General features: G+C 38.9%; 1 protein-coding gene across 1 annotated transcript in view; it reads right to left on the bottom strand.

The window, feature by feature from the left end:
* Positions 1–2787: 2787 nt before the first annotated feature.
* Positions 2788–27837, bottom strand: part of MIPEP (mitochondrial intermediate peptidase) — a gene marked incomplete at both ends in the record, with an annotated part of 79868 nt that continues 54818 nt past the window's right edge. Inside the window, 3 exons of the mRNA XM_082005750.1 lie at positions 2788–2882; positions 11602–11675; positions 12437–12558. Of these exons, the coding sequence (XP_081861876.1) occupies positions 2788–2882; positions 11602–11675; positions 12437–12558 (291 nt within the window). The remainder of the gene's footprint in view (positions 2883–11601; positions 11676–12436; positions 12559–27837) is intronic.

The following is a 27837-nucleotide window of genomic DNA, read 5'->3' as shown; positions in this document are numbered from 1 at the left end:
GACATGGATCGAGTTCTAGCTGGTTTTTTGCCTTTCTAATTTTGTCTCTGCATGACCTAACAAGATCCTTGTACTCTTCTTGAGTTGCCTTCCCCCTCTTCCAAAAGTGACAAACTCTCCTTTTTCCCCTCCTGCCGAGTCCCAGCAAGAGCTCCCTGTTCAGCCGGGCCAGTTGTCTTCCCCGCCAGCTCGTCTTATGGCACATGGAGACCACCTGCTCCTGCGCCCTTAAGATTTCCTTCCTGAAGACTGTCCAGCCTTCCTGGACCCTTTTGTCCTTCAGGACTGTCTCCCAAGGGACTCTCTCAACCAGTGACCTGAAAAGGCTGAAGTCTGCCCTTGGGAAGTCCATGGTAGCAGTTTTGCTGAACCCCCTCCTTACTTCACTCAGAATTGAGAATCCTATCATGTCATGGACGGTAAGCTTAAGACAGCCTCCAACCACATCTCCTACCAGTCCTTCTCTGTTTGTAAACAGCAGGTCAAGCAAGGCACCTCCCCTGGTGGGCTCCCTTACCAGCTGTGTCAGGAAGTTATCTTCCACACACTCCAAAAACCTCCTAGACTGTTTCCTCTCTGCTGTGTTATACTTCCAGCAGATGTCAGGTAGATTGAAGTCCCCCACAAGAACAAGGGCCAGCGATTGCGAGATTTCTGCCAGTCGCTTACAGAATGTTTCATCTGCCTCTTTATCCTGGTTGGGTGGTCTATAACAGACTCCCAGCAGGATATCTGCCTCGTTGGCCTTCCCCCTCAATCTTATCCATAAGCACTCGACTTTGTCATCACAATTGTTGAGTTCTGTACAGTCAAAACACTCCCTAACATACAGAGCCACCTCACTGCCTCTCCTTCCTTGCCTATCCCTTCTGAAGAGCTTGTAGCCATCCATTGCAGCGCTCCAGTCATGACAGTCATCCCACCATGTTTCTGTGATGGCAACCAAGTCATAGCTGTCCCGCTGTACAATGGCTTCCAACTCCTCCTGTTTGCTGCCCACGCTGTGTGCATTGGTGTAGATGGACTTGAACTGGGCTATCAATTTCACCCCCAACTCCAGCATGCCACCCCTAGGCTCATCTCTAGTGAGCCTGGTTTTATCCCCTTTCCCCTTCAAATCTAGTTTAAAGCCCTCTCGATGAGGCCTGCCACTCATAAGCAAGAATCCTTTTCCCCCCTGGAGATAGTTGAACTCCATCTGCTGCGAGGTGGCCCGGTGCTGTGTAAACCGCCCCATGGTCAAAAAACCCAAAATTCCGCTGACTGCACCAGTCTCTGAGCCACGTGTTAACCAGGTGTGTTTTCCTGTTCCTTTCAGTATTCCTCCCTGCCACTGAAGGGATTGATGAAAACACTGCCTGTGCTCCTGCTCCATCAATGAGTCCCCTCAGCGCTCTGAAGTCCCTTTTAATTGCTTTTAGATTCCTTTGTGCAACCTCATTGTTGCCAACCAGCATGACCAACAGTGGGTAGTAATCAGTGGGCTGAACCAGACCAGGGAGCTTCCTAGTAACATCTCTCACCTGGGCCCCAGGGAAGTGTCTTTTATTATGGAATCATCAAAATGCCCGCAAATCCATCTTCACCGAAATGTGATATACTTCATCCAGTAAAGCCCTTAAAGTAACATGGGCAAAACTAAACCACCACTACACAATAAACCAAACACACCCAGATAATAGATAAAAGGACAAAAGGGCCCAGTTAATGGGAGAATAATCCTCAGAAAACAACTGCACTGTTCCTGACCCACGAGCACTGAAGCTCAGTGAAAGACCTCCAAAATATAAGCCTAGGAACTAAAATTCTAACACTGTTGGATAAAAACTACTAATTCAATAGCAACACCAGTTTTATGGCACCTTGTAAATTCCATTCCTCCTCCCAAACATTTTACGCACCTGATAGAATGAACTGTCCATCTTTTGTATTTAGCTTTAAAGATTGCTACTTCTGTTCCAAACCCAAAGAAGACCTGGTCAATAGCTCTGTATAACAAAAGATACTGCTTTTACTTACAAATGTGGCCACACATATACCCATTGGATCATCACAGCTACAAGAGTGTGACTACTTTCTATATTATCCTCCACTAGGAAACATTTGTGGGGTACCTATTTTACTCTTTTGTCTCTTTTTGTGTTGCAAGCTAACTCCTTCCTCCACACCTTAACATTTTCCACCACCTACTTGTATGACTTGTATGTTTCTCTTCTCCCATCTTTCTGTTCCCCATCTCAAATACAATTCCCAGTTTTCCACTTCGTCTTTCTTTCCAATTTCCCCTCTCAGTTGCAGACACAATTTGCTTCTTCCAAATGCAGAATTCCTGCAAAGAACAGGGTCAAACAAGTTTAAAGGATATCCATGAGCATGTGAGAAAGACCCATGCAAACAGTTCTGGGTCATGACACTTGACAGGTATGTCCCAATACTGAATCCAATGTGCATGCCAAAAGACCATCCACACCACTCCACTCTGCCTGAGGATGAGTTCAATTCCCATTTAACCAGCTGTTCCTACAAGATCAAATTCTCTAACAGTACATGCTAGAGGATTTGTTCTCTCAAATTTCATGCTTAAGCTCCTATGCAATGGAAAGCCACCATCTTCATAAATGAAACCAGGTGGTGCCATGAAAGTATTTATTACTGTTCCATTAACATGAATATTCCAACTTTTACAAGTGTTCATCAAGAAGCAAAACCAGTCACAACAATATTTTATCCACAATTATTAAGTTGTATGCAATCTTCCATAAAGGAATTCAGTTCTGTTGAACATTTTCATGAGTCCATGATAAATGTTTCGAAGTCCTGGTCTAAGTCTGAAACAAGGGCATCCACAAAATCTTCAACTGAAGGTGATTTCTGAAGCATACCTATAAAACCAAGACAACAGGCTCTTAGCAAGAATACTATGACCTTGAAAGCTTTGTCAGTAATTATTTTTATTGCTAACTAACTTTTAATGTCACAATATGACCGAAACAGCTATCATGTTTCTTTGTCAAGAAATAAATGCAGTTATAGTGTATAGGGATTATTTAATTTCTTCAAGCTACTTGTTACATGTTATCACAGAACTGACAAGTTTCAAAACTGTGAACTGATTTTTATCATTACAGTCTTGCTTAAGCAAGGAATTATATTCATTTTAAAGCAGTGTAACCATAGACTCAGTCATTTCCAAATGACTGGAATAAATCAGTGATTGAATGGGTATCTCAACCCTTATCTGCCGAGTGTCAGGTATGATAGAGCCAGAAAAAACCAACATATTTTCTCATAGTGTTACACACCTTAAAAGCATTTAATTTAGTAGTTAGAGTACAGATAACTCTAAAATGTATCACAATGCATGACAGTGTCATTTTCAATGCACTGCAGTTTTAGTTTTGCTTTTTTACCTTATCTGTTAAGAACTTAAGACTTTTTAAGAATTTTTAAGACTTACCTTTTAAGAATTTTAATTAGTGCCTATGTTAACTGTAGAATATGGCTACAGAATAACAGACAGGGAAATTAGCATAATGAAGAATCATACTCAAGTACTTTGTCAGGTAATTCTATAAGCAGACCAACTAAAAATCTCATACCTTCTTCCCCAGAATCCCAGTTTTTAGAAAGCATGAGAATATATCCTGTAAATTATTTTCAGATGTTTCTTTGTACTAAACATTACATTAATGTTGGTCTTTTCACTGTTATTAACATTTTCAAGATTATATATGGAAATTTACTCCATTACTTGTACCAGAAAAAAAAACAGTGTAGCTGCCAAATAATGTAAAATTTAATCTTCGTACTTCTTTGAAGTGATCTGTTCTTTCTGACAACTGCCAATGTAAATATAACCTTGTTCTACCCTTTCTGATAGGCGTACCTACTGAACATAATTTTATATTCTTTCACATCCTCAACAATATTTGCTTTCAGTAGAAATTATAATTGCATGCTGCTAAAAGACCGGAATCTTTTACTATACACAATGATTCAAAACACACCAGGAAACAGACCAGCTCGAGGTAATTTTGTGTGAGCAACCAAGAGAGAAATTTCTTGCCAAGACCTCAGAGAATCCCATTTCAATCTGATTTAAACATGTTGCAAGGGTAAACACAAACTGCCAATAGATTAATTCTGAGCACTAAAAGGAAAACAAATATATATAGGTTGACTGAAATGCTGTTAAATGAAGTTTGCATCAAGCTATTTTCAAAATGAAAGAGAACAGAATTAGTATTTCCAAATACTGGGTAAACTTGTCATCTACTCTAATGCTAGTAAAACTGCTGAACTGAACTACTTCTAGTTCACAATGAAAAATGGGTTGCTATATGCTGGGCTGAGAAACAGATGGGTTCAGATACCAGCTACTAATGTAACCTCCCCAAAGAGCCATGGCCTCTTGCAGTCTCCCTCTCTCAGGTTTCTGAGTGGGCTGGCTGGAGACATACCTATTTGCTCCCTAACAACCTTGTAAAAATTCCAGTTTAAACTCCAGTTTAAAATTATTTTCCTGCAGTTTTCTCAGAAGTAGAGAGAATGCCTTAAGAAGGTGACATGGATGGCAACCCACTGGAACATGTACTGTCAGGTGTGAGTACTGGAGCTTCATCTTAAACTCAGATGGAACAGTCCAGTCCCAACAGTGCAATTAATTTTGCCTTTTTTTGGCCTCATTTTGCTTCAGACATTTACATCTGAACTAACTGGCTCTATCTCTAGAGACTGAACAGTAGGAAGACTTTCATGGGTGCCACTCAGAGGTCTTACTTTATGATGAGTTGTACCTATGAAGAACCTACTTTTCCCTGTATCCCAGAAAGGAAACCTAGATGACTAGCTGAGGTATAAAAATCTCAAGTTGGTGAAATTATTCCTCCTTCCAGTTTTTAAGATGTGGTTCTATAAAAGAACCATTTTTCTACAGCCAGTATGCACTTTTCTATCAGATATCAATATGATGGGATGACTGTAATGTGGCATAGACAGCAGATAAAGATGGCCACAGTAGACATAACCACCACTCCCCAACCCCCAAAATACAAAAACCCCCTTCCAGTACTGACTTTATAAAAAAACAGCCAGCCCAGATAATGTTTAGCCAACTCTTTTGACACACTAACATTTATTCTGCTGTGGACAATTCTTAAAACTATGATTATCAATATGTTGCAAAAGAAGAAAAGCTAACAGTATAATGACTAGGGGGAAGAGACTGATGCTGGGATAATCTTCAAGTAGATTTAATTTCCCTCTTACATAAAAATGGCAAATCATAACAAAAACATTCCAACCCTGGATATTACAAAACAAATAAAAGAAACATAATTCACTACAGTACAGTTGGATGTATTTTAGTGCAGCTGAATACAGTCTTACCAAATCTCACTCAAAACTTGTTACAAATTGCATTCATTTAGACTCCACATGATTTGTTTTAAATATGTAGGAGAATTCAAAATTGTTCTGGCAATAGTGATGTCAAATGACCCCCTACCCAGTAGTTCCAACTTTTGATAATACAAACAGATTTCAGATTTCTTGCATTAGTGGTCTACTGCATTGCTATTTTCCCATCACTGACATCAAAAGCAGACACTAGCAGAATTTGCTTTTGCAAGGGAAAGATGAAGAGTAACTGAATACGTTGCTGAAGAACTCCTACTGTACTAAAATGATCATGTCCTTTTGAAATAAGTAACTACAGATTTTAGAGTAGACAACTCCAAAAGAACCAGGCACTGATGGTATTTCTGTGTTTTAACCTCTTACTCTACACAGATGTGTTAAGAATGGTCATGTCTCCCCTTAAACTACATTAAAATATATCAAAGCAAGATCAGCTTTGATATGTTGTAAGTATTCAGCACTTCAGTCCAAATGATTTAGTAAGATGTCCACAAGGTCTGATGGTTGCAGTTTTAAAACTTAGGAGTGCACTTCATACATTCAGCCCAACTTCTATTTCAGCTCAGTCTCTCCCAAGCCTAAGGCAACTGCATAGCTTATCTCCTCCGCTTTGAAGTTTTCTTTCACATTACAGCAGTGTGGTTAACCACACCCTTTTGAGAGATGGCTAGCTATAACCTACAATCACTGAAAATTGGGAGAAGAATAAAGCCTGTGGCAAAATTTGGCCTCTGCCCCTTTGGAAAACTAATTATTTTGTGTCCATGTAGTTTGTGTTAACATATGTTGCCATTCACATCACCTTTTACGATATATGCATACTTTTTATACTTTCAAAGAGACATACAATCATTATCTGAAGATTTTTACAGCCTCTTCAAATCATAATTATTCCAAAGTACAATTTGAGGCATGGAAAACCAAATTTTCAAACTACATTGGAGCAAATGTGTGTTTATTTACAGATTCCGTTGGTTTGATTACCACGTGTGCACACAACTGAATATGTCTGTCTGCAATTTAATACAGCATTAACAAATCAGGAACACAACTTCACATGTATTTTGCACAAGGATTTCTTCAGAGACCCAAAGGGCAATGTGGCTGCATCGAAACTGCAGCAGAAGTGCACTCCAGGTTATGTTCCATACTCTCAGTTCCCAGATCATCCAACACATTACTTTTCACACTGCAATTCACTTTCTGCCTATGTAACTGGGTTTCTTTCCAGTCAGGGAGTGCCAAGGGAGAGAGGGAGGGATGGTGCACAGCTGAATCTTGTTCAGACTTGCAACCAGCACACAACTGGACCTGGAAGGGACACCTGGCTTATATATCTTGAAAGGAATTCGGAACACCTAAAGCCAAGTAGTCCTGGGAAGGAGAGGGTCTGAAAGAGCCATGTGGCCAATGCAAAATGACAGAGGAATCAAGTTCTTCTCAAACTGTATTTCCTCTACAAAAAAAGCAAACCTCCTGGACAAAACATTGTTCACTCATTTTTTAATTGCTCATGCTATCCATATTTGTGACTATTTATGTATTTTGGAAATTATCAAAGGGGTAAAAGCAGTCACTTCAGAAAACGTTAAAAAAGGTTTCATAAAGCCTTTGTGGGGTTTTTTTTTTCTTTAAATGAAACAAACGCCAAGAGAATGATACCCAAACAAACAAACAACAAAAGCATATTGTGTTTTCTAATTAAAGACTAGTCCAAACAGGAATGTTGTCAGTAACTCCACTGGATGGCAGGTCAGATCCTTTATCTTCCCTAATCAGTACATCTGTGGAATCATGTGGGAGAAAGATGAAAAGCTAAGGTCATATCCAAACACAAAAGACAGACAATAGATAGCTTCTGAGAAGAAAATCATAACAAAGAAACTGTATAAATGAAATGCGCTTGTGAAGTTATCTGTTATCAGGCAGTCAATGAATATGGATAACTTCACAATGAGATACGGAAGCACTTCAAAGGTGAGGCTACATACGTGCATCCAGAAGTCAGACTTGGTAGAAGCGCATTTCATTATATTAAAAAAATGCCTGAAATAACAGCCTACGGAACTTAAGGTTTTTGAAATATGGCACTAGTGAGTACAGAATCTGGACCGTTTCCCTGAAGAAGAGTAAAGTCAACAAGCTTTTAAGTTTAGTGGAATCTGTCTTTAATCAGGAATCTGTTTGGTCATCTGCTATAGGAGCACAGTTCTGCAACTGATGAAAACCAACAAAAAATGGAAATCAAATATTCCGGAACATCCATAATGAAAAGGAAAAAATGCAGCAAAAGGAGTCAGAAGCTGATTGAACCTAAACAAATTAGAGAACAAATAACTCTTCTTACTTTTCTCCTTAAATTCTCAATTTTTGTAATAAATAAAGAACAATTAAGTATAAACATATAATAAGCTTTTCCATCATGTGAGTTCTATGATTTAACCTCAAATAATCCCAAACAAGCTATCAAATTATTAACTTGTCAAAAGAGCTGAGTCATCTCAATTTCATTTTTCCGGGAGTCATTCAAGCATGGTTGTTTAAGTTTTGCACTGTCTACAGATGAACGTGACAATATGCACAAGTAAGGAATCTGCTGATGAATTCTGGCTATTTTTATTATTTTGAGTATCTTCTAAACTTTGTTTAAAGTAATTTACTATTAAAGAAATTCAGAGTATAAAAGTGAAATTCAGAACATAAAAGTGGCCAGGAGGATAATTTGAAGCAAGGAAGATGTACCCTTGGTGAAAGAGGATCAGATCAGGGAATACTTAAGCAATTGGGATGTACATAAGCCCATAGGCCCTGATGGGATGCTGAGTGCTGAGGCAGAAGGCACTGCAAAGTGACTCTCAGTAATCTTTGATCAATCCTGGCCACGAGGAGAAGTGCCAAAAGGCGAAGAAAAGCAAAATATCACTCCTATCTTCAAGAAGCCAAGAAGGACAACCCAGGGAACTACAAGCTGGTTAGTCTCCTATCAATCCCTAGGAAGGTGGTGGAGCAGCTAATCCTGGAAACCATTTCCAGGCTCATGAACAACAAAAAAATAATCAGGAATAGTCAGCATGGATTCACCGAGGGCAAGTCATGCTTAACCAACTTGATAACCTTATATGATGGAACAACTGGCCTGGTAGATGAGGGGAGACCATGGATATTCTCTACCTAGATTTTACAAAGTCTAGTTGGAGGCCAGTGACTAGCGGCGTACCCCAGGGGTCAATAACTGGTTCCATTCCTGTTTATCATCATCATTAACGACTAGGATGATGGGGCAGAGTTCAACAAAGAGAAGTGCAAAGTGGTGTACCTGCAACGGAACAACCCCAGGCACCAACATACGCTGAGGCCCTCCCAGCAAGAAAGCAGCTTTGCAGAAAAGGACTGGGGGGTCCTAGCAGACACCAAGTTAACATACACCATCAGCAGGCCTTTGCCGCAAAGAAGGCAAATGGCGTCCTGGGCTGCATTAGGCAAAGTATTGCCAGCAGGACAAGCGAGGTGATCCTTCCCCTCTACTCAGCACTGGTGAGGCCACACCTGCAGTGCTGTGTCCAGCGCTGGGCTCCTCAGCACAAGAGAGACATGGACATACTGCAAACAATCCAACAAAGGGCCACTGAGATGACTGAGGGACTGGACCATCCCTCCTATGATGAAAGGCTGAGAGAGCTGGAACTGTTCAGCATAGAGAAGAGAAGGCTCAGGGGGATCTTATTCTTATTAAGGAGGGTGCAAAGAAGATGGAGCCAGGCTCTCTTCAGTGGTGCCCAGTGACATGACCAGAGGCAATGGGCACAAACCAAAACACAGGAGGTTCCCTCTGAACATCAAGAAACACACTTTCCCTGTGACTGTGACTGAACACTGGCACAGGTTGCCCAGGGTGGTTGTGGAGTCTCCACCCTTGGAGATATTCAAAAGCCACCTGGACATGGTCCTGGGCTCTGAGTGGCCCTGCTTGAGCAGGGGTGTTGGATCAGATGACCTCCAGAGGTCCCTTCCAACCTCAACTATTCTGTCATTCTGTAACTCTGTGAAAACATCTTGAAAACTTCTGACATTTTTTGTAAATCATTAGTCTGTGCTCTTATCAACAGTATTATTCATGCTAAAGCTGAGACACAGGAGTTACTGCTGTCTGGTTCTCCTATTACATGTGAACAAACACAACAGCAGGTGCACTACAGCTACTGACCTTAAAGTGACACACAGTTCTGATTAGTGATTATGAATTTACTGATTTAAACAAAAAAAAAAAGAAAAATCAAATTGTACATATGATTTTTTGGTCCCATCACAAATGATCCCATTATTCTACCATTAATACAAAGCTCACTGTCCTGCAGTATACACAACTACTCCTTACACACAGCTGGCTCTCTTCTTCAAACCGCCAGCTGCACACCTATCACTTCATCACTCACCATTGGTCCTGAGGGCTCACTGATGAAGAATTTGCACTAAATGAATTGAGGACAATGAACATGAGGACTCTGAATATTGAAACACCTAAAAGATCTAATTATTGCATTACAAGAGAGATAAACTTGTTTGTGTGCTTTCAATGTACCTTGCCATACTTCACCATATTTGGATTTCCTTCAAACTTAAAATAAACCTGGAATTTCCTGGACTATGATGCCACTTTTTCAGGTTAATTTCAGTAACAAGTTTTATCCAAAATATCTGATGCATACTCTCAACCCCAAACTGATTGTACCATGTACCACTGCATTCTGTCACATGAAAGGGAGAAAGCCAGCTGTAGCTCCATAGATATGTTCGTCCAGAGATGAATTCTGCAAACTTCATTCCAATAATATTCAGTTCAAGGGAGCACACTGCCAGCAACTTCAGCATAGCCTCTAGGACATTCCAGGAAGATTCCATGCTCAGTAAAATTAAAAATACATCTCAGAAATAGAAGACGTGATAAGCATAAATGGTGTTTAAAAACATTCTTTCTCTGTCTACAATATGACTTGCAATATAATTGGATTTGCTTGTAAAGATGTACATTCCTGTCTTACAACTACTTAATCCACAATCTTGGGATGCAGTTTTTTGAGGTTACAAACACGGGTTCTTGAAGACCAGTAAAGAAAGATAAGTTTGCAAAGTCATGCTGAAGGAAAAGCAACCCTGTAGATGAGAAATATAAATAGACTAATCTAGAGAATATATAGTTCCTTAATATATGATGAGTCTAAGGAGAGCAAAGGTGGCTCAAACATAAACAGATGGGTCAAAGAACTGAATGTTCTAGTTATGAAACTGTGCCAAGTTCATGATGAAATACACACATTACCACTGTCTTCCTTATCTGTAGAAAAAAAGCCACAGCTTCCAGTCTCTCAAACTGGAGTAATCAGAGGCCAGTGAATTAATATTCATCCTTAATATTAACAATTTCAGAGCAAATTGAAGGATGCCCCACTAGCTCATATCAGGAATAGCAACACTAATGGAAAATTGTTTGGTTTGAATATTGCAACATTACAGATGAAAGTCTTTATCCTCATCTCACTGACAGATTTGAGACAAAGTCAGCAGTTTCTCAAACTTGTTTGATTCTCCTGACATTTTTTTTAATATATGAAGAATAGTAATTTTGCTATAGGAATGTTTTTTAAAAGTTATTTTCCAGATTCAAAAGGGAAATATGGTATTGAGAGGAATAATGAACCATGTTTCTTTAAGACAGTCTTCAGACTTCCATTTCATGAGCATGTATATTCAAAGTACAAAGCTATTTTGATGATGGTAAAATTACATGGCCAAAGCAGGTTCAAATTCTTGTATAGAAAATAAACAGATCTATTATGAAACCCATGTATGTAAAAGTTAATGATTTTTTGTATCCAAAAATGGTGTCAACTATCTTCCTTTAAGTATGTGACACTCTGAATTCTTTAGATAGCCTTGTAATACTACACCTTCCAACACTTCACCTCATCTATCTGTGTGTCTTTTATTCTGTGTATCACAAGGAGTTCTACTCTACTGACCATGACACAAAGTTGACAACCAGTCCACTTAGCTATGTAAAAGAACAAGTTTTCTTTCATAAATCCAAGGAAAACCTTAATTAAATTAAAAAGATCAAATAGGTAAATACAGTTAAATTATTTCTTCCTTGAGCAAGAGAAAAAAACAGCTGTAATTTTTTTCTACCTTGAACCATAAGTACGGGCTCTTTTCCACCACCATGTGCCAGCATCTCTCTACGATAACGCTCACCCATTGCCCTGGAGAAACACAGATGTTAGAGCGATCTGCAAACACAACCTGTTAAGCTTTCAGTCATATTTGCTTCTAGGATCTCTGCAGAACTGAGACAGAGATGGAATTAAATCTTCCACCCTGAAACAATGACTGCCTTGATTCCATGTTGACTCCTCAAATTCAAATTACATTTAAAATTATACTATGAGTAACTGGACAAATTTTACACATATGCAGATGTGTTTGTGTTTATAGAAGTTATTTTGTGAACAACATTTTAGCACTCATTGCTCCAAGGGGAAAAGTTGCTCTGTTACAATGCTCTGAACATTCACCTAAGGTATAGGAACACTTGTGATGTCACAATTTACTTTTTAATTTCACAAAGCAAAATGAGTAGGATAGCTATACTTAGCTTTGAAGTCGGTGACATGAAGCTTGTTTAATACCCACAGTTGCTTTTGATTTCAATAGGTAATTACAAGTAATTAGGAACCTATGAAAATCAAGCTCTCTAATTACCTCTAAATATGGATTTCAGTGCCTCCCAACTGGTACACCTGTATTTCAAAATATCGACATGAAATTTTTGCACCAATGAGTATGTCCCAAAGTACACTTTGGGGTTATTTCCTGCTCTGTAATCCTCTTAAAATCAAGAAAAAGGCTAAAAACTAACTGTCATTAAAAAAGACCATCAGCCTACATGGCCTCATTTGTTTCATGCTTTCCAGAAGCAAGTAGTGTGACACTTCATTCTACTTACTATTTTCTCTGGTTTTACCTATCAAATGGGTCCTGAGCAAAACACTGTTTCCACACCATGGAGGCAACGGCCCTAGACATGAGGTAGGAGTAGTATTTGGCACCATAGCCCACAAGATGACTGAATCGCAGCTGCCAGGCCTGAAAAGAGAAAACAAAAAAAAAACGTAACAGCAGTAATCTTTTAAATCCTTTAAATTACTGAGCATTTTCTGAAGTATGATGGAAGAATTCTGACGCTATTAATGACAAACAGCTAAGAACAAAAAGGAAAAAGAAAAAAAAGCCACCACCACCAGAAATCCCAGAATGAACACATCCTTTATTATAACAAGCATTTTTCAACCTAAATACTGTATACCCAATATACTGATCATCACAATTAAATTTATACATAAATAGGAACAGAAGAGAGAAAACCAAGCAGTAAAAAATTTATTCATATTTGACAATAGCTATGTTGTTCTACTGGTCTTGAAAGAAACCCACAAATACCTTACTTCAAGTAACACCATATTTTATCATTTTCCATGTGGATAACTGCACTGTCACAATTTGGAAAAGGTCAATCTATAAACTCTTGACACAAACAGAATTATAACACGTACTTGCATTTACTACTATATAAAATACAGCTTCCCATATACCAAAAAAACCTCAGAGGTAGACAAACTACATCCACATGCAATGCCATTGCTTGCAGGTTTGTTTGCATATTTTTTAATGTATATACATAGCAGATTATCATCCACAATTGTATTATTCATTTATGTACTGTTACATGACTTTATGACTCATTCCCGTGATTGTGGACTCCTTTTTTAATGCTGTTTGGTGTTGACTGTTTACTTATGTTTTCTTAGCAAAGAAAATCAGAAGTATCAGCCTTACTTTCACAGAAATAAAATTCTTCCCCACGCTCCCCCCGACTATAACAGAGTAATTTAGATCGGAAGAGACCTCTGAAGGTCACCTGGTCCAACCCTTGCTCAAAGTAGAGCCGACTTTGATGGGGTTGCTCAGGGCCTTGTCTAAAGTCTCAGAATCTCCAAGGATAAAGATTTCATCACCTCCTTGGGTGCAATGTGACCAGTCTAGCCTCTACTGGTAGCCTACACAACTAGTTTCAAGTAGGAACAACAAAGTTAGGGGAGATGAAAAAATATCACCGGTCTTCAGTTTTGCTGTGGGTCTTGATGCATGATGCAAATTCTTAAGAATGATTAACTGTTTTTTTTTCTTTAAAGTAAACACCAACTATACCGTATCTCATGTACTGCAAGTATGCAAAAACATTCAGCTTGCATACAGATTCTCCAGTTTGCTCTGAGAAATATTACGATTGCCATGTTTATACTTTATAACTACAGTTTTTCTAATTAGTCCCTTAATTATAACCATAATCACTAAACTAAAAGCACATTTTGAATCAGATCAGAGAGCCTACACTTTCAGAAGACTGAGCAGGAAAACATGTCAGTTTTTATTTTATTGTATAGTAAGATTTCAAAGTCAGGATTAAAAGTTTTAACTTGAAACTACAACTGTCTCAGGAATGTGGAAAGATTTACTGATGAATTGGTTTCACATACTCCGAAATTTAAATAATTTCCAAATAGATAATTTCAGTGAAAAATGCAAGTTTCTACCTCTCCCATCAGAAAGGAATTATTTTAATGCATGATATAAGCTGTAACTAGGACAGTATGTCTTCCTCAACAGCTCAGATTACATTGTTCACATCAAATAATCTTGCATTTAATGGTCTGCACCTAAACCAGATCGTCTTCAATTCCAGGATGATCAGCTATTCCATTCATCAGGTTTGTTGAAACTATCTATCACCAGTAAGCAAGGAGAAAAGAACATCTTCTCAGAAACCTGTCCAAGACCAAAAGCTTGTTTCAGAGTCTGCACCTAAACCAGGCTTCAGTACCCTCTGTTCAAATAGAAGACATTTTGTTTGACCTCATCTTTACACTGCTTCCTTTCAAAAGGGAAAAGGAAATTATATTGAAAGACCAAGGAAAGACTCTGCTCATCTCTCTCCTTGCATTTGGGGAAGCTCTCAAATATGATGAAGTTGAGAATTCAAAAACTCATTGGCAGCAGGACAGTATCCAAAAAAAGGAAACAAAAATAGCGAATGAGTCAATCCATCTTAAGATGGATGCCTAAGGTATAGGTAACTCACTCTTCCTTCACTGGAGTATGTAAAAAACATACTTTTAGATAGCTCAAGTTATATAAGATGACTACCATTCTCAAAAGCATGCTGCAACTAAGATTGTTTTCATATTGCAAAGAGCAGTCAAGGAAATCTGATTGCAAACACTGCTATTCCCTAGTGCAGTTTGAAGCCTATATTCTATTTTATTTTTTCTTTTCTAACCAGTACAGATTTTCCCCACTCTGAAGTATGAATAACTCTAGCATGTCATCATTCTCTGTCACTACTTTTTTCTCAGTCCTCACCCAAAGTTTCTGATCAGGAATTCCCAGTCTTTCACCACTACCCATTACCTATTACATTACTCAGATATATTTTCTGCTTCTATGCTGTTAACTAGCAATTAACTTTCCAAAACTGGACTTTGCTACCTGTAAACAGATATTTAAACATTAAGACACATCCTCTACCCTAACTGACAAGGAGCTACCTGCCTGCATTAAAAAACTCTTCCTATTTTATACAGATGAGATTCTGGTCTAGGCAATAAAACGTTCAAAAAGCCCAAGAACACATAGGCTAATACTCCTTTAAAAAGTTCTGTGATCAATAAAAAATTAACGCATCACTGTAAATATATGTAAAACTAAATGGTTCACCTTTTTACAGAAAACTCCATTTTAATAAAATTAGCTATAGATCCAAAATTACTCGATTTCTTGTGTCATTTCTGATGCTGAATGATTTCTCCATATTAAAAAAAAGACATATCAATTTCCCTTTTGGAAAGCATAAAGGCTAGACATGTAGAACTAGGGCACTCTCCTTATTAAATGTTGTATTTTTGGGAAGCAGCTAAAAAGTTAATGAAGACTCTGAGTAATCACCTACTTCAAAAAAGTTCCATGAACCCATTCCAGGAGTTTATAAAACAGTGCATTTTACAGCATAGCCCATGGGTTATGATAATATGCCATCCACAGGTCATGTTCATGCCTGCTTTTTATCCAACACAACAGACTAAAGAAAGGTGTGTGACTGATCCACTGCAGTTTACTACTGAAGGGGCCTTTTTCCCACCAACACTATCAACCTTTTCTTATAACCCAGGTCCTAAGTACTTCCAAAATTCCACATGCAATGGCCTTCCATCCCACCCTGTAACAAACAAAAATAGCTCACTGATACTTTGGTATACTTGCACCTTTTTTTAAAAGTCCTTGTAGGATACATTCTTGAGGGTAAGATTCAATTCATTTTACTTTAGCTACCTTAACCTAGGGGTTTTGCCCAAACTAGTCACATAGGCTTCCTTTGTAGTCAGAGGACAGAAGCATTTATCCTGTTATCTTTGGAGAGGATAGGACTACTGCTCTAGGAGAAATTTGAATCATTTACTACAACTTCTATTTAAAAGTTAAGCCACTTCATCCATTTAAACAATATGGTAGGATCAGTTAAACTAAACTGTTTTGAAGACTACATAAGCTAATTTAGGATTCAATTATTTGAATTCTAAATTTAGAACTGTTAAGATTATGACAAAAATAATCTGATATAAAAATTTAGATGTGATTCTAAAAAGACAAAACTGAAAGAAAAAAAACTATAAGTAACTTAATATATACTAACTTAGCTTTTGTTTGAGTGTGGGTAGTCACTGTACCATGGAGCTCCACTAATTACATGGAATCAGCGCTACAAAATCCTACTATACCTTTTGGAAAGAAAAAAAATATCCTACAGAAATTCTTGACTAGTGCTTGGACTATTCAAAATGCTCTTCCAACAGTTTCTGCTGTGACTTCAGTTACTTCAAAGTATATTTAAGTCCATTTTGCTTTGCATCTTAAGACAAAAACCACAAGTGAGAACCTGAAAAGACCCAACACTAAATTAAGAAAAGTATTTTCGCCATTTAAGTCTTCTAATTACAAAATGCGTGCTACAGTAATTATATCAATGAGCAAGTTGTTGAATAGTTTCCACGAGGAACAATATTTGATGGAGATGATACTTGGTGCCCTCCTCCTTCTTAATTAAATTCTTATTCTGGCAGGAAACCCAATAGAGGAGCAGCCAACTTACCTCCTTCAGGGGCTCCTGGGTGGAGAACCCCTGGTCTGGCACTAGAAATTATTGCTCCTAATGCCCTTGAATTTAGCTATAAGCACGCGTGGAAAACTCCTGAGAGTCATGAAGAAGCTCCAGGCTCTCATAACCTGGGTGCAGGAACAGAACAGTGATTAGCATGGAAATCAGAACAGGCTACTTCCCTCTGCTGAGACCAAGGTTTATCTAGTGGAACTCCAGGACACCACCACTCTGGTATGCAAACAAGCACACTGAAACTTAGCACAGGTTGTGTTTTCTTGGCACTGTGTCAGCCATCCATACAGCAGGAGCTGGAGATGTGGCGTAAAGAGCTGCAGGTTACTGGTCAAGAACGAAAAAGCCACTTTTCAGCACAGAAAAATGGTAAATTTACTGGGGGGTGCAGATTGGAGGGATGCTCCACATTTAGCTTAGCAAGTTTCCCGTTCTGATGTACTAGCTGCGCAGACATGATTTTAAAATAACAGAAGGAAAAAGTGCTTTTAGCAAAAGAAAAAAATGTATTATGTAATGACCAGGAAATCTGGTCTCACTTTTTTTCCTTTGCATTTTCACACTCTTCACACCCATATTTTGTCCCAGATTGATCTTGAACTTCCCTTTTCTCAAAATGCAAGGAAGATACTCAACAGATTTCACAGCAACAACATCCAGTCAGGACGTACAGAAAATTTCAGTCTCATTCATTCATTACAGTGACTCCCAGAATTAGTGTGCTAATCTACTTGAATCAAATGCCCTTCTCCAAACCTCTTCTATGCTCCCATTCCCAAAAAACAGTTAGACAAGCTGAGAAGCTTCCTGGTAAGACTCCTCTTTTTTTCTTGCCCCTGCACAGCAATGGGAGCAAGGAACCCAGCACTGCTAGCAGAAGCCCAGGCTGTGGCTGCCAGCTCCGAAGCTCAAGCTCTGCTGCTGGATGCGCTCATTTTGGAGAGGCCAAACTGTCACATAGCAGAATTTATTCTCCCACTTTTCTGTTTAAACTACTCATTTACTTTATGAAACAAGAAAAGGATTTTCACATTCATTTTGCAGCTTAAAGAACTCACTGTTTTGTTCTGAAACAAATCACAGAATTTTTTTCCTTATTGTATTAGCTTGTTACATAAGTCTACAGTGTGCTTTGAAGACGTCCTCAATTCATTCTCACTTGAAGAAAGAGTTTAATGAGTTTTGGAGTGCAGCGTTTGCAAACTGTGCCAGTAGCTGCCTCTGGGGAACAGCTAGAGCACTCACTGACTGGCAGAAACAACGCTCTCCATAGGTATGCAGCCGCTTGCTCGGTTAACTTACTTTCTGTACTTTTGGCCTGAGACCCTCTAGGTTTTACAGAATTACATCATCATCATTCTGGAGTTTCACAATAATAAGAAAATCCAATAAAGAAGTTTAAAGCCACTTCCTTTGCTGCAGTTTCTAATCTTGTTTAGAATAACAGAAAGCTAATTTCACGAAACCACATCTTGTGCTGTGCCCCTAACTTGCTGAACGTCAATACTCTTCAGCTTTTCAGTGTCTTGCATTTCTGTGTTAGGAGTGGGAGAGTGCACAAAGTAAACCAACCCAGAGACATGGCTGACATTTTAGAAAGCTAGTCAAGCAAGAGATTACGATTTCAATTTATAACACTTCTGTGTTTTTATTAGAAAATGATAAATAAATCTAGCAAAGCAGGGAATGTAAATATTTTTGCAGTTGTTTACACTAGGGAAGAGGAAAGGAATTTAACATGCAATTAACCACTTAGGTGATTCTAGATAGGTACCATATGGTCCTTGAATTACTTAAATTAAAGAAAAATATTTCATTTTTATTTATAAACTATTAATCCATTTCAGTTGCTTATAGCAAAATCATTTAAAACTATTTACTCTTCACCCTCTTCTCTCCTCCCCACAAAGGGACTGAGGGAAGGGGAACCTGGGAGATAAAGAATACTGACATCAGAAAAGCTGCATGTATGATCTGCATTGCTCCACAACCCTTAAAACTTGGATTAAAAGACACAGAGATATGAAAATTGACTCTATATTGTGTGCTTTGACTGACCTTATTTGGACACATTGAGAGACAGTGTTACTTGTAAACATTATACTACTTTTTAAAGTAAAACATAGGAAATATGCAATCAATTTCCAGACAAGTCCTTCATGTTATAACACATAACTCTAAACACATATACATACACATGCAACACACACGCACCATTCTATTACCTATTAATAATTTCTATTACTGCCTAAGGTTTAAAGATTCGTAAGACTGAGATAACTAGAATCAGATTGTCACGGTTTCCTTTGGGTACAGACTCATAATGAAGCCCAAGGGTTTTATTCTACTTCACCAATTAAACCTAATTTTAAGTATTGATCTATTCTTTTAAAACAAACACCATGAATACTCCTTAAGATAAGCTATTACAAAAACCAAGAAATATCTTAAGCAACACTCTAACTGCAAAACAGATTTGCCAGTACAACTTAATCATGTAAATCTTCTGTACCTACACTGGAAGATGAAATAGTTGCTATTTTACTGTAATGCTCATATACTATCTTTTGTAAGAGCCATTCCAGACAGGGATTTAGGGGATCATGACTCTAATCCTAAATCTGCCACAAACTGCAGTATGAACTTGAAGAAACTACTTTTCTTCCCCCTCTCCGTCTAACTGCTTGTTACACAGGGTGATAATAGTTCCTCTGTCGTTCTCTTCTGTTTTGACTGCAAGTTTTTCATAGAAAGGACAATCTCCCACTACATTTGAAGAGCATTTAATCTCTGGCCCTCTAGCCTGTGTTTATGGCAATGATATGTTCAGTTATGTTGATCACTATTCAATATAGCTCCAGTACTGCAATCCTGGGGGAAAAAAAGGACATGTGAGATCTATGTAAAGCACATACAGCTATTTCAAAATAGTACCATGATATGTATGCAGCTACTTCCTGTACTGTTCCTTAAAATGCTCTATTACACGGTAAATACTATCGCTAAGGCATGTTTGAGTTTCATGGGGCTAACACTTGCAAAAAGAAATTCCTTAAAAGTGCTTCATATCTTATATCTGTAAACACTCTGCTGCTGTAGATAGTTGCACAGTGAATAGTGTCATATTACCACTGGAAAACAAATCTTTACAGTATTTGCTACCAGCGTTTTCTTTATCATAAAATGAACTCAACTCCAGAAAGACATAAACCTAAACAAACCTTGAAGGGTGACTTTAAGAGCTTTTGAAAGTCCCAGCATCTACTTTAATACTGACCTCAGCAGGGCACCAATCTTTTTGAAATGGCTTTTAGCTATTAATTATTTATAGAACTATCACTTCCCCAGAGCTCACTGTGCACTCCTCTATTAATCTTTTCCTCAGACTCAGACTCTTTAACTTGACTTTATAGTATACTTTTAAGAAGGCTCATATGAAAACTACTCTAGGGATCTGCACTTTGTGTAAACAACTTTGGTTTCCAACACAGCAAGGTAAAAAATTACTTTGAAGGGGTTACACAAACTTCAAGAGGTTGAGTAATGACATATGACTTCATCTCACTTCAAAACACTGCAAAAGGTGGAATATGAGCAACATCAGTGCCTCTAAGTAACCGGAGAGAGAGAAAAAGTGGAAAAGCAAATCTTCTATGAAGGCTCTCTCCCTTTACTATGAAATTTATGTCTCTCATCTACAACAGCGGTTTGTTTAAAAGGGAGATCCTAGACCTACTGGGTGCTCCTTCCCTCTTCAACAAACGAGGGAAAAGATCGACAAGAGTTTAAAAGGTTAGGTACTAACCATAATCACATTTGCTGTAAATTAAAACATTTTTCCCTCCTACTATCTGCTCATTCATAAGAAACAAATGATCACAGCCTCAATTCCAATTATATTTTTTTATAAAGGTTTTCAATACCAGAACATACTTATGTGAGCCCACATAATTTTCTCTTTGCTAGCCGAATAAACTCAATTTCCTCAACTTTCCTCACAGGTCATGTTTCCAAACCTATTATCTTTCCAAAACCTCTTCTTTGTATTTCTTCTAGTTTTTCTACATCTTTTTAAGAGGCAGACTCCTACTACAGGACACAACACTACCCACTGCTAAGTCCCCAACACCAAATACTAAAATACATTAAAAAAAAAAAAAAATCATTTTCCTTAACAGCTTCCCATAAATAAAAACACACTCTTTAGGCATTTACTGTTCTTTAAATACATGTGGATTTAATTGCTTTTCCCTAATGTAATTCCTAACGAGAATAGACTAGACTATTTCAGTTGGAAGAGACCTGCAATGATCATCTAGTCCAACTGTCTGACCAATTCAGGGCTAACCAAAAGTGAAAGCATGTTATTAAGGGCACTGTCCAAATGCCTCTTAATACTCACAGCCTTGGGGCATTGACCAGCTCTCTAGGAAGCCTGTTCCAGTGTCTGACGACCTTCTCAGTAAAGAAATGCTTCCTAATGTCCAGTCTGAACCTCCCCTGGTGAAGCCTTGAACCATTCCCATGCATCCTATCACTGGATCCCAGGGAGAAGAGCTCAGCACCTCCCGCTCCACTTCCCCTCCTCAGGAAGCTGTAGAGAACAATGAGGTCGTCCCTCAGCCTCCTTTTCTCCAAACTAGACAAGCCCAAAGTCCTTAGCCGCTCCTCATAGCACATTTCTTCCAGCCCTTTCACCAGCTTTGTTGCCCTCCTCTGGACACATTCAAGGACCTTCTCATCCTTCTTAAATTGTGGGGCCCAGAACCGCACACAGTGCTCAAGGTGAGGCTGCACCAGTGCTGGATACAGCGGGATAATCCCCTCTTTTGACCATCTGGCTATGCTGTGTTTAGAATCATAGAATCATTTAGGTTGGAAAAGACATTTAAGATCAAGTCCAACTGTAAACCTAGCATTGACAAGTCCACCACTAAACCATGTCCCTAAGCACCACGTCTACACATTTGAAGCACTCCAGGATGCAGTTTGCCCTCGTGGCTGCCAGGGCACACTGCTCACAGCTCCTGTTGAGCCTGCTGTCGACCAGCAACCCCAGATCCCTTTCTGCAGGGCTGCTCTCCAGACACTCCTCTCCCAGTTTACACCTGTGCCTGACATTACTCCATCCTAGGTGCAGGATCCAGCATTCTGACTTGTTAAATTTCATCCTGTTAATCACAGCCCAATGCTCCAATCTATCTAGATCCCCCTACAAGGCCTTATGTCCCTCAAAAGAGTCAACGGCATCTCCCAGTTTGGCATCATCAGCACACTTGCTAATGGTACATTCAATTCCTGCATCAGATCATGGATAAATATATTGAACAGAACTGGTTTTAGAATTGAACCCTAAAGGAACACTACTGGTGACCAGTTGCCAGCCAGATGTAGCCCCATTCACTACAACCCTTTCAGCCCTGCCCTTCAGCCAGTTCTTCACCCAGCACACTGTGAATCCACTCATCCCACAGTTGGACAACTTGTCCAGAAGGATGCTGTGAGGGACAGTATCAAAAGCCTAACTAAAATCCAGAAAAATTTATTTTCACTGCCTTCCTTTCATCCATGAGGCGGGTGACCTTATCATAGAAGGATATCCAATTAGTTAAACAGGACTTTCCCTTTGTGAATCCACGCTGACTGTGCTTGACAATTGCATTATTCTTTAAACACCTTTCAATAGTACCCAGTATGATCTTCTCCATAAGTTTTCCAGCAACTGAGGTTAGACTAACAGGTCTGTAGTTACCTGGGTCTTCCCTAACACCTTTTTTGTAAATTGGAAGAACACTGGTTATCTCCCAATCAGCAGGGACCTTCCCAGACTCACAAGACCTTTGGTAGACGATAGAGAAGCAACCTGCCATAACATCCACTAGCTCCTTCAGAACTCTGAGATGAATCCCATCAGGCCCCATGGACTCATTCAGCTGATACAGCTGGTTCCTTACAATTTCAGTGTCCACAAATAGAAAGTCACTGTTGCCACACTCCTGGTCCTCTGACTCAGGGGACTGGGCAGCCCAAGGTCTATCAGTATTATTAAAGACTGAGGCAAAAAACACATTGAATGCCTCTGCTTTTTCTTCATTCCTATTAATCAGATGACCATCTTCAACAAGTATTGGTCCAATGTTTTCTTTAGACTTCCTCTTGCTATTAACATACTTTAAAAAGCCCTTCTTGTTATCTGAAACAACATTGGCCAGTTTCAACTCTAACTGCGATTTGGCCTTGTGTGTCTTCTCCCTGCATAAATGAGCCGCAGCTCTGTACTCTTCTTCCGAAACCTGGTCTTGCTTCCAGAGATCATACAGCTTTTTCCTCCCGAGTTCCACAAGGAGTTCCCTGTTCAGCCAAGCTGGTCTTCTGCCCACTTGCCTGACTTATGACACAGTGATCCAACTACTTTGGATCTTACTTCCTTAAAAGTGCTTCATTTCTTCTATCTCTAAACACTCTGCTGCTGTAGATCGTTGCCCAGTGAAATCCAAATTCTTTGGATCATTTAAATTCTACTTTTCATTAATTCTGCAATTTTTGTCAACTGAAGGAGCTTCTATAAATATTATAAATAAATTCTCATCCAAATCATTACCAAAACTACAGAACTGCAGTAATTCCTGGACAGACCCCTGGTGACTTCACTGTCTGAAACTAAGACTTCACCTGCTCTGTCAGCCTGTCTTCTACGTGTTGTCTCAGCCATAACTCCACAGTTTGCTTGTAGAATTATGATTTGCAAGTGTCAGCTTGCTAAGTTTAAAATTACGCTATCAACCACTTCCTTCCTATTCCCAAATTCAACCAGTTTCTTAAGAGAAAGGGATTTTTCCATCTCAGATAGTTCTTAACAAAACCATGGTTATTTTGCTCACTTGATTGTTCTCAAGGTGCTTATGAGCAGCTTAATAATTGGTTCTACTACTTCCTGAGTGACAAAGTCTGAACGATTAGTCTACAGTTCCCAAATTCTCCTCCCTTCATAAGAGTAGTCAGGATATTCTTTCATTCCTTAATCTCAGATGTATTTCCATCCATCACAAAAATTATATGCATTACTTACCTAATCAAAATTCACTTATTTTTTAAAAACATTGAGGCAGAGGTAGGGAATATTTCTGCTTTCTCTGACATTTGTTATTGTTCTCTCTCCCACTCTCTTCTCACTTCTTCAGTAGTTATGGAACTTCGTTACCTTCACTACTTGCATTTTGCAACTCAGCATTTCTAGCCTTTTTTGTTCTGAATTCTCATATTCTTTCAGTAATTATCTCTATTATCATATCATTATTTCTATTTTTTATGATCTTAATAAGGTTTGTAAAGAGCTTGGTCCCTTATTACCAAATCTTTTTTGCATCAGGATAGTTTGTGTCTTTTGTTCAGTCTCTCTGATAACTCCATAATGTCTTTTGAATCATCATGCTTAGCTATTTTCCAGTTCCAGAAAATACCTGGCAGCCTTCCTCTTTCTGATGCATTGTTTTTAATCATTATTGACATTTTTTTTTCCACACTTTTATATGGCTTCTACTTTTCTAATAACCTCCTTTTCTCAGATATTCAAATGTACAGGCTTTTTATCCCACTCAGTTCTTTTCAGCATCTTATTGATTATCACCATAAATTTTATTCCCTCATCCTCACCCCAGTATTGGTCATTTGAAAGCTCATTGCCAACAGCACCAATTCTACCTTCTAGCTATTCGTTTTCATTTCCTTTAACCTAGCTTTTAGTTTTGCTTAGGTTCTATGGTTACATTAGTTTAACTTAATAAATCTAAGAAAAATTTGACCAGATTTTAGATAAAATAAATCTGAAGTGAAATCACAGTTAATAGGCAGCCACTACTTAGGCTTCCTTACCAATAATCTCAAGATTGATGTTCACCACTTGAGTAAAGTTTTCAGAATTCAAAACCACTGTTACCTTCAGAGGCTAAGGGTTATCACTTATTTATTTTAAGACCGCTGCCTCATTGCTTGCCCAGTCTGACGATTTATTCTTTCTATATGGTGTTACTGATATTCACATGAAATGTTACACAGGACCGGAGTTACAACTACACACTAGCAGTCATTCTGAAGACCTAACAAGAAATCCTAAGACAAAAGATGCCACAACAACACAGGTGGCAGATTCAGTAACAAGATACTTCACTCAAACTGCCAGCTAGCCCTCAGTAGGCTGAGGAATAGGTCTGTTAAAAACTATACTCTCCTCTTCACTGGGGCAGCACTGCTGACCGCGATCATGATCAGTACAAGACTGCGACACAGAATTTCAGAAAACACACTGTCTCCATTTTTGGCCTCTGGCTTAGCTAACACAACCAAGCATGAGGTCAGGTCACCTTCAAACTTCTAAGAAAAGGCTCCTAGGAAGGAAAGAAAGGCATACAGCTGCTCTTTTGCTCTCAGGCGTTCTTCCACAAAAGAAAAAGGGAGCTTGGGCATATGGTGGCAATGTGTGATGCAGAAACTATTTTTTCTCTGCAGAGAAGCTAGTTCTCTCTGTCTAGTGACACCAACTCCTCTTCAGGAGGACCAGCCTCCCAGATGCCTTTATATGTGCCCTGTTAATGAAATCCTTGTGTTCTCAGGACCCATGGCAAGCCACATCTTCCTGTAGGGCCTGACAGCCTCCCCGAGCAAGCACTCCAAATGTTAGGTTGCATCTCATCCATTGATTTCCTTTGTCAGGAACATGACAAACACAATCCCAGCAAGTTAAGACAAGGACCTAGGTGGAGCCTTCCAAGGTCAGGATCCCTGTCTGGGCAGAGTCCCCTCAGCTGCAGGAAGAAGAAAGACTAACAACCACATCGGTGATACACCATTTTTCATACACTTCTTCCCTCTAGGTGTCTATAACAATACCTTCCTTGTTTTGTCTTGGCAAACTTGGCTGGCTAACATATTTGGTCTCACAGGTGTTTCGGTCTCTCCAACCACTAGCAACTATAGGCCATTAAGAAGTTCTCATGCTGCCAAAGAAACCTGCACTCTGGACAAAAGTATATAAGCCTAATTAAACCTGTAACCTGATGTAAAATTTAGGTCACCAGTAAAGGTGGACCCTCTGAACTAATATGTACTTAACATGCTACAGCAAAAAGGTATATAGTAAATTATTCAGTGTTCCAAAAAATATCAAAAGGCTCCCTACATACCAACATGTTCCCTCCTATCAAACATAATTATAATGATGTGTGTGGGTTAATTCCAACATTGCACTTTGTATTCAAGTACCACACAAGAAATTATGCTGTTTCTGGAAGAAAAGCTTACCGGAAGACCACGTAATTTAAAAAAAATGCAAAAAGGGACTATTTGGCAGTGATCTGAAAAAACCCCGCAGATTTACCATGCCTCACTCTTTTTCCTCACAATCACAGGTCAAACTAGAATCTCCCACCAAATTTCCATATTAGAATGAAGAAAGGTTGCTATGACAGACAGACAATTAATACATAAGCCCATAATAATTTTTTGAAAATAAGAATCAGTATTTCAAACTAATTCCATATTTCACAAAGAAAATTCAAGTATGATGATTTGGGCAGCTGGCATTTCTTGTAAAACCACTTCATTACTGGGAGCTCTTTCCTGTAACTGCAGGAGGCTACAATCTCCAATACCTACTACAATATCTCTACAGTATCACTGCAGAGCCTGTTTACCCTGTGTCTCATTTTTTGTTACGATATTGAACCAAAATCCACAGCAGGGGATAGGAATTATTATGCTTGGCACTGGACTAACAATGGCATATCATTAAGTTTTGATGAGTGTCTCAAAGGAAAGTAGTTTTCAAGTCTGAACGTGGGGGACAGGCAGGAGACGAAGCAACAGATTGTGGGGAAAAACTTTGATCACGTCTCAGGTTGATCAAAGGGTCACCTGATACTTTTTAAAAGTCTCTCTGGGCATCCTGGAGACTAAGATAGAAGAGACCAAGGGAGATGCTCTAAAAGCAGACAGTGTTATCAATTGCAAGGCAGGCCAGAGTAAATGGAAACTGGCTTCAAAAGAGATGAGAAATAAGTTATGATTTGAAGAAAAGTTTGGAGCAAAAACTGAATTCCCCACAGTGCACAGATTTTGACACCAAGTACATTCAGGAGAAATTGAAGGAAAATGTGTTGTCATTATTATTTGGTTTATCTTGCTTTAAACAGTCAAAAAGAAGATTAATTGATTTTTAAAGGCATCACAAGGATCAAGAATCCAGCCTGTGCAAAACCTATTCATTTTACAAACTCAGTAACACAAACCTCCTCTGGCAACAAAACTGCCAGACGCTACAAAAACAGGCAGATACATTTCCTTGCCCCCTGCCTGGCAGTTGTCAGCTTCTGGATTCGGTAATAGAGCAAAGAAATCCCAGTGGAATTTCATCCTCCAGGAGCCAGCAGCAAACCCTGTGTACTTTTGAACTGATAAGCAATGTCCAGCCAGAAAAGGAGATTTGCATTCTTCAGGAACACAAAGTCTCATGGAGTGCTGTTTCTCTGTGCTTCCATCTGTCTACAGTCTGCTCCATTCCTCCTTTCTGCCTTGCATGTGGCACGAGCTTCTGTGACCGTCTATGTCAACGCAGCCAATGTAAATACTGCTGCATGCAGTGCCAGCTGTCCCAATCCCTGTAAAACCTATCTGAATGGCAAATACAGACTTTGACAGGATTTTCTTCCCACTATTCTTCCTACTGTTGGCACAATAAGACATGATATTTGCTGAGGATTATGCTTTGGTTTACCTTAAAATAGGTATCACCACATAGGTACAGCAGAATTACTTATTAGGTATAGTTTATGTGCCTCATTTTGAAAGTACTATAACAGAGATGCATACAAATTGACCTATTATCTGAGCTGTGCCTTAGAAAAACAGAAATTCATCTGCTGAAGATATAGCCTGTGGCTCTACTTCAGAAAATAAGGCTGCACAATGAGATTGAAGCCCAAGTACATTCAGAGGATATTTAGTAAGTTTACTTGCCTGTCAAGAGCAGTAAGAGAGAATTAAGGTTTATCAGGAGGAGATAATAATGGATGCTTGTGCAGTCCTGACAGTGCTACTACAGAAAATCACATCAATGCAGTTAAGATCTTGACTGAGCAACAATTACT

This window comes from Phaethon aethereus, assembly GCF_964289735.1.
Source record: "Phaethon aethereus genome assembly, chromosome: 1".
NCBI classification, from domain to species: domain Eukaryota; kingdom Metazoa; phylum Chordata; class Aves; order Phaethontiformes; family Phaethontidae; genus Phaethon; species Phaethon aethereus.
Note: the sequence above shows the minus strand (reverse complement) of the source record. Positions and strands in the feature narration are given on the sequence as shown.